Raw genomic sequence first — 12,745 nt, 5'->3', positions numbered from 1 at the left:
GATGTTGGAGTATTAAATAAGTAAAAATCAATCAAGTTAAATCAAGGCCTGTCTCATGTTATATCACTGAGTTTACATTAATAAAACTGCATATAGTCATAACTCATAGTAATTTAAATTTATAACAAACCTATAACCCAATTAAAGAAATCATTGCTATATAACTGAAGTTATGTAATTATACATTTATGTATAAAATAACAAAAAATTTAGGAATAGATTTGTTTATTGTATTGTGAAAATGGTCTTGGTACATGTGAGACATTGTATACTTTGAGGTCAGCATTCAGAGCTGTTAAGACAAAAGATAAACTATAAATTTAAACTCAATCTTGATTTAAAGGAAAGACTATAAATTATTGGCTGGAATGCATTCAGCATGAACTCACATTCTATATAACGTAAATCACGTAAGAGTATAAAAGATGTTGGAGCTCAATAAGCCCATACCTAAATTTTAACTGTAAAGCTGCAAGGACTTTTTGTTTATTTTATATACTGGTTTTCTTCTGAGACAAGTTGATTTTATCTCCAAGACTTAAGGCCATTCCCTGTAAAGAAGAATGAAGATATTTACAACTCTCAAAATTATGTACAACTGATAGGTTATTCAAACTTAACTACGCCTCCATTCAATGACATCATATGAACAGCAAAACCAAGGATCTACAAAACAAACTCACCAAAACTTTACTGGGTTAAGTACTTTTAGGGCTATATTTACAAATGCTCACTAGATTTGTACGCTGGATTAAAAAAATCTCTGGGGAATCCATTTCACAAATATCCCACAAGAATCAATCTATGTTAAGCAAATAAGTGCAAAAGATAAGCCATTTTAGTGAAGCAAAAGCTGTATTTCTATTCAGAGACTATTATATACACACATATATACACACACACACACAATGTATGTATCATACATACATACACATCTAACGCACAAAACGCTAGTATGGCAAAGGATACTACAGGCAGATATAAGAAGGGCATAAATTCTTCCTCCCTTTGTTCAGATCAGAGATGATCTTCGAGAAGAACAACTGTTACCTGACTCTTTGCACGAATTCTTATATGGCCAGTAACAGGGGCCTCTGGTCCTTGGTGAATTGGCTTCTCAATGCTGACATTTGCAAGTGCGTCTTCTCCAAATATGGAGCGAGCGTAGAGGTTGGCTGCCATAAAGCCACAGTAACCAGAGAGGGCCTAGAAGAAATTTGTGATAAATGTAATACTTTATTAAAGAACTACACATAGGCAAATAACACAGGCAAATTATGACTTAGAATAGTACTTATTGCAGTGGTAGTTACTCAACTGTATGAGTCTGTCAAAACTCACAGAGCTACGCGTGTAAAAAGTGTGAATTTTACTGTGTGTATACGCTTCAACAAGCCTGACTTTAAAAAAATAGTACTTATTTCAATTCATATATTGTTTGTTTGCCTCTTGCAACAGACCTTAAACTCCAGAAAGGATGAGGCTTTTTATTTTGATCATTACTATGTATCTAACAGTTCACACAGTGCTTGGTACACAACAGGGGCTCAGCATTTATTGAATAAATTAATACATGAAATAAAACCTACTTGTCTGGGAGCAGACATTCTTTTATTGATAAAATTAATACTATAATATTAACAGAAATTTTACAAGGAAAAAAAATCCCTTAGAGCCCCACTTTCATTTTTCTTTCTTTCTAGTGTTCTTCATAATGCATATATACAGCACAAAATCAAATTACATCAACAATTCTGTATTTGAGAAGATACGTTATGACCTACAACTAGAGGCAACAAAAGAGGTCATGCACATTTTCTAATCCAGTATTACAAATAAACTATCTTGGAATAACCCTCTAGCTAAAAAGGCAGGAAGATTAAAAAGAAAAAATTAGGCTGATTATTCAATTAGATAACTGCACTAGGAACAAGCTGGCTGGTGTTGGGTAGAGGGAGGTACGCAGATTTTTATATTCTATGGGAGAACCTTTTTTAGCTACTTCAGAATGACAGTGCTTTTCCCATGCTGAGTAACAGCAAAAATACACCAGAGAAAACACAAGAAAGACAGGAAGCTACCATAGTACTCTTTATCAGATTTAAGAAGTTCCCAATCAAATCTTACCTTCTCTGGGGTAAGGCATTTCATATTGGTTGACTTTAATATGTGCTGTAAGTATTCATTTAAATCAATTATATTTGTGTTAACCGTCACCTGCAGAGAGGGAGAAAAAAAGTCAAGGCAATCAAAATTCTTACAAGGACGAAGTTGTGAATTTCTTAGTTTGGGATTGAGGAAACACTGGTATTTCATACTAGAACCTCCTTCCAACTGTCTGGTGGGAAGGGTAGACAACAAAAAAGTCAGTGACATCTTCTACCCGATGCAACGGCCTGCAGGATGGTATCAGTATTCTCAGATATAGATGACTTCACAGAAGAGCAACATGCATGTAGGCTATTTCTAATAAAACATCAAGGATAGAAGTAACGAAGTTCCTCAGCAGGTCCCTGACTTTCGTAGCCTCTTTTAGACATGAGATTCGATAGTAAATTATTATTCATACCTAGAAGGGACGGGATATTGTCTATACTGTTTTGATCAATCAGATTAATTACAGAAATGCTACTCTCCCCAATATACAACAGCAACTTACAAAACTACGTGCCTGGTTTCCACTTATGGCTAATTTACAAGAACAGATATCGAAGGTCTTTTTGCTTCTCACATCTGCCACTTTTTAACAGGACTAATTTTACATGAGAACTCCTCAACACTAGGCAAAAGCAAGAAAGAGAAGTACAAGAAAATCTGTTAGGGACTAACTTTGTTTTCCCATTCAAATTCAGCCCACATTTGACGGAACTCAGCATCAGTGCAAGTCGCAGGCTGGATATAGTCCATGATGTCAATGTGGATATCACTGAGGACCACACAATTTCTGTCACTTGCTGCTCCAGAGACATCATAAACTGCAACACAAATACACAAAAAGATTCCCAATCGTGAGAGTCAAATTTTAATTTTTAAAAGTTTTAATATTTCCAAATAATAATAATGACATTAACAAATATTTATATAATACTTATTCGGTGCTGGACTCTATTCTATAAGCTTTATAAATATTACCTGTTTAATACTCCCATCAATCCTATGTGACAGTATTATTATTTTCCATCTTCAAGATGAGGAAACTAAGGCACAGAAAAGTTAATTAAGTCCCTCAAGGCTAAGCAACTGATCAGTGGTGGGGCCAGGATTCAAACTCAGGCACATTTTGTTTTTTCTTTGTTTTTAAAATTCAGTAAGTACTTATATAGTAGTTGCAATGTGCTAGGCACTGCAGGGAATACAAGTAGTACAGCAGGTGTTTAATATTTTCGAATGAATATTGCTGAGGCATAGCACTTAATGATGTAAGATTATTATGTTTATATGACTCTCTCTTCCACAGTAGAAAACACACAATGACGAAAAAAAAAAAAGTTGGCATCAAGTCAACTTCAACTCATGGAGACCCCATGCGTTTCAGAGTAGAACTGCACTCCACAGGACTTTCATAGCTGTGACCTTCGGAAGCAGATCACCAGGCCTTTCTTCTGAGGCCCCTCTGGGTAGGTTTGAACTGCCAACCTTTTGGTTAGTAGCCCAGGGCTTAAGCGTTTGCACCACCCAGAGACTCCACAGTAGAAAGGCCCTTCATAATCTGACTGAAGACTACCTTTCTCTTTCTAGCTTCCTCTCCTGATATCCCCCCACCCTATCTACTTTCAGAGAAAACTGAGGTTACCAAGAATAAGCTCCTTTAATTTTCAGTCCCACATTCAACCATAAGTGTCTCTCTCTCTGAATTCCCTCTCACCACCTTCCCTTTCGTGTCAGAGAAGTGCTGTCTCTTCTCTTCAAGGTTAGTAATTCCTGCCATCTATGATCCCTGCTTTGACCCAGGACCTCACTCCATTAATCATTACCTCTTTCACTCTTAAGTCTTTACCTTCCCATTCTCTACTGACTTTCTTCCCTCGTAGTCTATAAACATACTCAAGGCTCTTTCATTTAAAAAAAAATAAATCTTTCTTCATCCTTGTCTTTTCTTCTGGCTACTGTCCTCTCTCATTCCTATCAAAGCCAAGGTTCTAGAAAGAAGTTTGTCTACACTCACTATCTTTATTTCCCCATCTCCTAGTCTTCAACTGATCACCCTTGCCTGAGACATGCCACAAATGTTTTAAGACCACCAATTGCTAAATCCAAAGGACTTCTCTTTCAGACTTCATGTTACTTGATCTTTGCAACTTCAGATACTTCTTGAGGTTTATTCCTTACTTCTCTAATCACGCTTTACTCTGTTGGTTCCTCCTTCTCTGACCACACTTTAAATATTGCTGTTCTCTTTGATTTTGTGTTCAATCTTCCCTTTTTCTCACTCTTTAGCCCCCTTTAGGTAGTTTCTTCCACTCCTATGGCTTCAACTATCACCTGCATACTAAAGATTTAAACCAATATTTACCCCTAGTTGAGACCTCCTGTTCAAGTTCCAGGTGCACATCAAACTGCCCTTGGGTATCTGGACACTTTATTTTTTAATTAATTTTTACTGTGCTTTAAGTGAAAAAGTTTACAAATCAGGTCTCTCATACAAAAATTTACATACTTTGCTATACACTCCTAACTGCTCTCCCTCTAATGAGATAGCACAGCTCTCCCCTCCACTTTCTCTCCTTGTGTCCATTCGGGTAGCTTCTGGCCCCCTCTGCTCTCTCATCTCCCCTTCAGACAGGAGATGCCAACATAGTCTCATGTAGGGTCCTTCTAGTCCCAGTCTGACAATTAAGTCTGGTCTTTTTATGAGAATTTGGGGTCTGCATCCCACTGCTCTCTTGCTCCCTCAGGGGTTCTATGTTGTGTTCCCTGTCAGGGCAGTCATTGGTCATGGCTGGGTACCATCTAGTTCTTCTGGGCTCAGGCTGAGGTAGTCTCTGGTTTATGTGGCCCTTTCTGTCTCTTGGGCTCATAATTACCTTGCGTTATTGGTGTTCTTCATTCTTCCTTGCTCCAGGTGGGCTGAGACCAATTGACACATCTTAGATGGCCACCTGCTAGCGTTTAAGACCCCAGACGCCACTCTCCAAAGTGGAATGCAGGGTGTTTTCTTAATAGATTTTATTATGCCAACTGACTTAGATGTCCCCTGAAACCATGTTCCTCAAACCCCCAACCCTGCTACGCTGGCCTTTGAAGCATTCGGTTTATTCAGAAAACGTATCTAGACACTTTAATATTCAACCTGCCCAAGGTTTAACTTATTATTTGTCTCTCTCAAATCTGTTCTTCTTTCCTATATTTTTTGGTGACTGATACAAACAATAACGCAATAAACTCAATCCAGAAATCCTTGGGTTACTCTAGATACCTCCTCTTTAATCAGTAACCATGTTCTGGGCATTCTATCTCCTTAACATCTATTATATTCAGCCCATCTCTCCAATTTAACAACTACTGAGTTGGTTCAAGCCCTCTGTTATATTTCACCTAGGCTATGCAACAGTCTCCTACTATATTTTCCTGCTTCTTCCAGTTAATTTTCTATAGTGCTGCCACAGAAATATTTAATCATGTCACTCAATTTCTCAATGGCTCCCCTTTACATCAGGATAAAGCTCAAATATGGCTGCTGCTAATCTTAACTTCATTTTTTTTTTTCTACCACCACCTCCAGCCCAGTCTAAACTCCAGGTATATTACACTGCTTGTTTTTGTTCTAGCTACATCCTCATCTATCTGGAGAATACCTCCTGATCTTTCAAAACCCTACTCAAGCATTACCTCCTCCATGAGTAAAAGCTTTCCCTGTGCTGCCCCAAGAAAAACGACCAAAAGTCTTCATAGATTCCCACTTCACCTGGAACAGGCTTTCATACTTGTTGTTGTTTGGTGCCATCAAGTCGGTTCTGACTCACAGCAACCCTATGTACAACAGAACGAAACACTGCCTGGTCCTGCGCCACGCTCACAATCACTGCTATGTTTGAGCTTATTGTTGCAGCCACTGTGTCAATCCATCTCATTGAGGGTATTCCTCTTTTTTGCTGACCCTCTACTTCACCAAGCATTAACTCTCTACTTTACCAAGCATGATGTCCTTCTCCAAGGACTGGTCCCTCCTGATAACATGTCCAAAGTAACTGAGATAAAGCCTCACCATCCTTGCTTCTAAGGGGCACTGTGGTTGTACGTCTTCCAAGACAGATTTGTTTGTTCTTCTGGCAGTTCACAGTATATTCAATATTCCTCACCAAAACCATGCTTCAAAGGCATCAATTCTTCTGTCTTCTTTATTGTCCAGCTTTTGCATGCATACGAGGCCATGAAAATGCCACATATTGCACATATTTGTGTTTCCTTATGTGACTGTAATCTGAGGACAGAAATCTTGTTCTTCTTACCATGAAAGCTCTATCCCTAATCACAGAAGTAGCTAAAAAAATGCCTACTGACTGAAGGCCTCTGTACAAGCTAATCCCTGCATCTGGGATAGCCTTGTGTGCCTGGCAATAAATGCCTATACAAAGTTTTAGACTCAGTTCAAATGTTATCCTTGGATGATAACGTACCTTTCTTCTGTATAAAGTTTTCACTTTTTTCTCTCTATGATCCCAAAGCACTTAGTATATATAAACCAGCCGTTAACACATTGTATTGTAATGATCTATTTACTAACCTATCTTCTCCTTCTGCCAGATCATTTCTTGAGCACAGTGACCCTATCTGTTTCATTCTGTACATCCAGTACCTAGTACAATGCCTGGTACCAATGACCCCATACATGATGAATGAATGAATGAATGTATTAACTTCCTGTCCTCAAGCAATGTCACACAAGTATTCATCACAAGAAATTCTTTAATAAAATTATTCAAACGTCAGACACTATAAAAGTTTCTTACCTATATTACCAAAAATTATTCCATTTTCTGTTGATGCTACTTTGACATTAGCTTTAATATTTGCAAAATCATGAGGAGCCAGAGTCAAAGGAGATGGTTTTTCCACAAGTTTCAGATCCCCTGAAAGAAAGAGTTTGGACATGGTTAAAAAAAAATACATATATTAACCTCTTAAATCATAAAACCTTGGCCACACATCGTATGTTATGAGTTATGGACTCAGAAAATACCTAGCTCTGTTCTAAGCCAATTAAAAATTTAACTATGTGAGCTACTGGGTAAATCTGTTACCTTAAACAGCTCTTTTTTACATCTAGAAAAACTGACATTCGCTTGATCAAGCTCAGTGAATGACCCACCTAAGTGTACCAGGGACCTAAGTATGACAAAAGTTCAGAAAACTGAAGTTGAAGGGACTAAATGTTAAATGTAAAACTAAGCCTTGATTCAAAATCTCACAAATGTCTCAACATAATTATTACTCTGAAATTTGTGTACTTCTCTTAATAGTCTGTAATAAAGATCTACTATGCAACAATCTTTCCTTTATGGTACACGTCCTCACCTAGAGTAGCTAACTCTAATGTGCAGTTCTGCAAAGTATCACTGGTTTGGTTCACAACAAGTACATCCAGGACGATATCATACTGGTTGACATGAACATAAGCTTCTGCATATACAGGATCTGAGAAGCCTGTCAGTTGGGTGACCTGTCAAGCAAAAACAAAGAGCTAATCAAACAACGGCTGAGACACTTTAACCAAACATATCCTGGTCAAAGGACTAAGTATGCTAGGTAATTAACAGACGTGCTTAGACAAGCCATTTTGAAATAGATAAAATAAAATTGTTCCGTAATGCAGAAGTGGAAACTGAAACTGCGATATTAGAAAGATCGTAGAGTTAAAAAAAGAGTTCTTAAAAGAATATGGAATTCAAGATTTTAAATTAAAAACTGATACCCAGGGCTCCTATTGGTTTTGAAGCTCTGTATATAGATATCATATATGTTGGCTTCATGCTCAACAGCAGAAAGATGTTAAGTATGCTTAGTAAATATATTAACATTATCCCAGTTTCGTAAGTGAACAGATTTGGATATATTTTCAGATGAATCCATCAGTATCTAAACTCACTATCTGCTCTCCAAAACTCAGGAATCAAATAATTTTAGATTTTATGGTAGCCCCTATTATCCAAGCTCAAGAACCAAATTGATAATTTAAAAAGAGATGCTTGTAATGTGAAAAACATAAAATTTTAAATGTTTAAAACACTCAAAGTATAGCACTTTAAAAAATGTAATGTTGTTGATATCGATTCCTAATTTTAAGGGCAAGAAAGTGTTTTAGCAGTTCCAATTCTGCCACTAACTTTATCCTATACAATAAAATCAATTTGGGAGTGTTTATTCATCTAACAAATAAGAGAAATAAATTAGATAATTTCTTTTTTTTCTGGTAAGTATAAATAGTATATACATATATATATTAGAAAACGTTCATCACGTCAACATTTTTTATATGTATAATTCAGGAACATTAATTACATTCTTCATGTTGTGCAACCATCACCACTATCCACTTCCAAATTATTTCATCACCCTTAACAGAAGCTTGACGACCTCTAAGCAATGACTCCGCCTTTCCCCCCTCCCCCCTGGTAAGCACTATTAAATTTTGGTCCCTACATTGTTGTTAGGTGCCGCAGAGTCACTTCTGACTCATAGCGATCTTACGTACAACAGAACAGAACACTGCCCAGTTCTGCAACATCCTCACAACTCTTGCTATGTTTGAGCCCACTGTTGCAGCCACTGTGTGAATTCATCTCATTGAGGGTCTTCCTCTTTTTCCCTGATCCTCTACGTTACCAAGCATTATGCCCTTCTCCAGGGACTGGTCTCTCCTGATAACATGTCCAAAGCATGTAAGACGAAGTCTCGTCATCCTCTCTTCCAAGGAACATTCTGGCTGTACTTCTTCCAAGACAGATTTGCTTGTTCTTCTGGCAGTTCATGGTATATTCAACATTCTTTGCTGACACCCAAACTGAGAGATGTCAGTTCTTCTCTGGTCTTCCTTATTCACTGTCCAGCTTTCACATGGGTATGAGGTGACTGAAAGCACCATGGCTTGAGCCTGGTGCACCTTAGTCCTCAAAGTGAGACCTCTACTTTTTTAACACTTCAAAGAGGTCTTTTGCAGCAGATTTGCCCAATGCAATATTTCCTTTGATTTTTGACTGCTGCTTCCATGGGCACTGATTGTGGATCCAACTAAACTGAAATCCTGGACAGCCTCAATGTCTTCTATGTTTGAGGCTGTTTATCATGATGTTGCCTATCGGTGCAGCTGTGAGGATTTGTTTTCTTTATGTTGAGGTGTAATCCTTGAAGCCTGTAGTCTTTGACCTTCATAAGTAAGTGCTTCAAGTCCTCTTCACTTTCAGCAAGCAAGGTTCTGTCATCTGCATATAACAGGTTGTTAGTGTTGGTCCAATCCCGACGCCACCTTCTTCTCTACATAGTTCAGGTTTTGTTTTGTTTCGTTTGTTTTTTTTTATATACAGAATGAACAAGTATGGTTAAAGAACACAATCCTGATGCATACCTTTCTTGATTTTAAACAATGCTGTACCCCTCCCCCTTGCTCTGTTCCAACAATTGCCTCTTGGTCTATGCACAGGTTCCACATGAGTCCAATTAAGTGTCCTGGAATTCCTATTCTTCATAATGTTATCCATAATTTTTTATGATCTACAATGTCCAATGCCTTTGCACAGTCAATAAAACGCAGGTAAACATCTTTCTAGTATTCTCTGGGTTCAGCCAAGATCCATCTGATATCAGCAAAGCTATCCCTTGTTCAATGTTCTCTTCTGAATCTGGCTTGAACTTCTGGCAGTTCCCTGTCAATGCACTGCTGCAATTGTTTTTAAATTATCTTCGGCAAAACTTTACTTGTCTGTGAAATTACTGATATTGTTCAATACTTTCCACATCCTGTTGGATCACCTTTGTTTGGAATGCACACAAATACGGATCTCTTCCAGTCGGCTGGCCAGGTAGTTGTCTTCCAAACTTCTTGGCATAGACGAGGGAAGCACTTCCAGTGCTGTGTTTGTTGAAACATCTCAATTGGCATTCTGTCAATTCCTGAAGCCTTGTTTGTTGCCAATGCCTTCAGTGCAACTTGGACTTTTTCCCTCAATACCACTGGTTCTTGATAATATGCTACCTCCTTAAATGGCTCAATGTTGACCAATTCTTTTTGGTACAGTGACTCAGCATATTCCTTCTGTCTTCTTTTGATGCTTCCTGCATTAGTCAATATTTTGCTCATAGAATCCTTCAAAATTGCAACTCGAGGCTTGAATTTTTTCTTTGGTTCTTTCAGCTTTAGAAATGCCAAGAGTGTTCTTCCCTTCTGGTTTTCTAACTCCAAGTCTTTGCACATTTCATTATAATACTTTACTCTGTCTTTTTGACCCACCCTTTGAAATCGTTTGTTCAGCTCTTTTACTTCATTTTCTTCCTTTTGCTTCAGTTGCTCTATGTTCAAGAGCAAATTTCAGAGTCCCTCCTCACATTCATTTTGGTCTTTTCTTTCTTTCCTGTCTTTTTTAATGACCTTTTGCTTTCTCATTTATGAGGTCCTTGATGTCATCCCTCAACTATCTAGTTTTTGGTCACTAGTGTTCGATGAATCAAATTGTATTCTTGCATTGGTCCCTAAATTCAGGTGGGATATACTCAAGGTTGTACTTTGGCTCTTGTGGACTTGTTTTAATTTTCTTCAGCTTTGACTTGGACGTGCATATGGGCAGTTGATGGCCTGCTACGCAGCTGGTCCCTAGCCTTGTTCTGACTGATGATATTGAGCTTCTCCATTGTCTCTTTCCACAGATGTAGTCAACATGATTCCTGTGTATTCCACCTGGCAAGGTCCATGTGTACAGTCGCCATTTTTGTTGAAAAAAAGTATTTGCAATCAATAGGCCATTGGTCTTGCAAAATTTTTTCATGTGATCTCCAGCATCTTTATCACCAAGGCCATATTTTCCAACTACTGATCCATCTTTGTTTCCAACTTCAGCATTCCAATCATCAGTAATTATCAATGCATCTTGATTGCATGTCTCACCAATTTCAGACTCCAAAAGTTGCTAAAATCTTCAATTTCTTCATTTCTGGCATTAGTAGTTGGTGCATAAATTTGAATTAATAGTCGTATTACTAGGTGTATGAATATTATTCCATCACTCACAGCATTGTACTCAGGATGGATCTTGAAATGTTCTATTGACAATGAATGCGATGCTGTTGCTCTTCAATTTGTCATTCCCAGCATTGTGGACCATACGATTGTCTGATTCATACTGGTCCATACCAGCCCATTTCAGCTCACTAATGCCTAGGATATCTACCTCCAAGCATTCCATTTCACTTCTGACAACTTCCAATTTTCCTGGGTTCATACTTTGTACACTCACATTCCAATTACTAATGGATGTCTGCAGTTGTTTCTTCTCATTTTTAGTTATGCCACATCAGCAAATAAAGGTCCCAAAATCTTAACTCCATCCGTGCCATTAAGCTCTTTCCCAGTCATATTTTGAGTGCCTTTCAACCTGTGGGCTCATCTTCTGGCACTGTATCAGATAATGTTTTGCTCTTATCCCTAAAGGTTTTCACTGGCCTATTTTTCCAGAAGTAGATTGCCACATCTTCCTAGTCTGTAAGCTCTGTTAAAACCTGTCTACCATGGGTGACCTCGCTGGCATATGAAATACCAGTGGCATAGCTTGCAACACCACAGTAAGACACAAACCACCACAGTATGACAAGCTGACAGATGAGTGGTGGGTCGTCTCCATACATTTGCCTATTCTAGATATTTAAAGTGGGATCACACAATATTTATCCTTTTGTGATTGATTTATTTAACTCAGCATGTTTTCAAGCTTCATCCATGTTGTACTGTGTATCAGGACTTCATTTCTCTTTACAACAGAGTAATACTCCACTGTATTATGTACCATTTTGTTTAGTTACTCATCTCTTGATGGGCATTTAGGTTGTTTCCACCTTTTGGCTATTGTGAATACTGCTGCAGTGAACATTGCTGTACATATATCTGTTTTGTGTTCCTGCCTTCAATTCTTTTGGATATATGCCTAGGAGTGGAATTGCTGGATCATATAAGTCTATGTTTAACTTTTCAAGGAACCTCCTAACTGTTTTTCACAGTGGCTGTACAATTTTACAGTCCCACCATCAACGGATAAAGGTTCCAATTTCTCCACATCCTCAACACTTTTTTTTTTTGGTAGAGCATAAATTTTTTTAATTGTGGTAAATATACAAATAACAAAACATATGCTACTTCAACAATTTTTAAATTCACATTTTTAAAGAGTAGAATAGTTTTCCCAATAGAATCCTATAAGGAATTCAATGTATTTGGAACATAAGAGTAGAGTTGCTCTGTTTAAAGTAGAAGACAAAAGAACATGAAGTCAGGGTGTGGGGGAAGAAGTCAAACCTTAAAAATTAAAAACCACTGTTAGCCTCTGAGGAATCCCCAGCTCTATTTATTAGTCTAGTCTATGACTCCACAAGGTGCCCTAGTGCAACGGAAAAGCACTCAGCTGTTAACCCAAGGGTTGGTGGTTCTAACCCACCCAGTGGCTCCATGGGAGGAAGACCTGGAGATCTGCTTCTGTAAAGATTACAACCAAGGAAACCCTATGGGGCAATTCTACTCTGTCCTATATGGTTGCTATGAGTTGGA

General features: G+C 38.0%; 1 protein-coding gene across 1 annotated transcript in view; it reads right to left on the bottom strand.

Moving 5' to 3' along the window:
- Positions 1-208: 208 nt before the first annotated feature.
- COPB1 (COPI coat complex subunit beta 1) overlaps positions 209-12,745 on the bottom strand; it is a 43,352-nt gene continuing 30,815 nt past the window's right edge. The window contains exons 17-22 of the mRNA XM_003411997.4: positions 7,516-7,660; positions 6,951-7,070; positions 2,830-2,975; positions 2,128-2,217; positions 1,051-1,206; positions 209-551 (exon numbers count right to left, since the gene is read on the bottom strand). Of these exons, the coding sequence (XP_003412045.1) occupies positions 492-551; positions 1,051-1,206; positions 2,128-2,217; positions 2,830-2,975; positions 6,951-7,070; positions 7,516-7,660 (717 nt within the window). The 3' untranslated portion in view covers positions 209-491. The remainder of the gene's footprint in view (positions 552-1,050; positions 1,207-2,127; positions 2,218-2,829; positions 2,976-6,950; positions 7,071-7,515; positions 7,661-12,745) is intronic.

Source organism: Loxodonta africana, chromosome 7 (genome assembly GCF_030014295.1).
Source record: "Loxodonta africana isolate mLoxAfr1 chromosome 7, mLoxAfr1.hap2, whole genome shotgun sequence".
Taxonomy (NCBI): Eukaryota; Metazoa; Chordata; class Mammalia; order Proboscidea; family Elephantidae; genus Loxodonta; species Loxodonta africana.
This window is presented reverse-complemented; position numbering and strand designations above follow the sequence as displayed.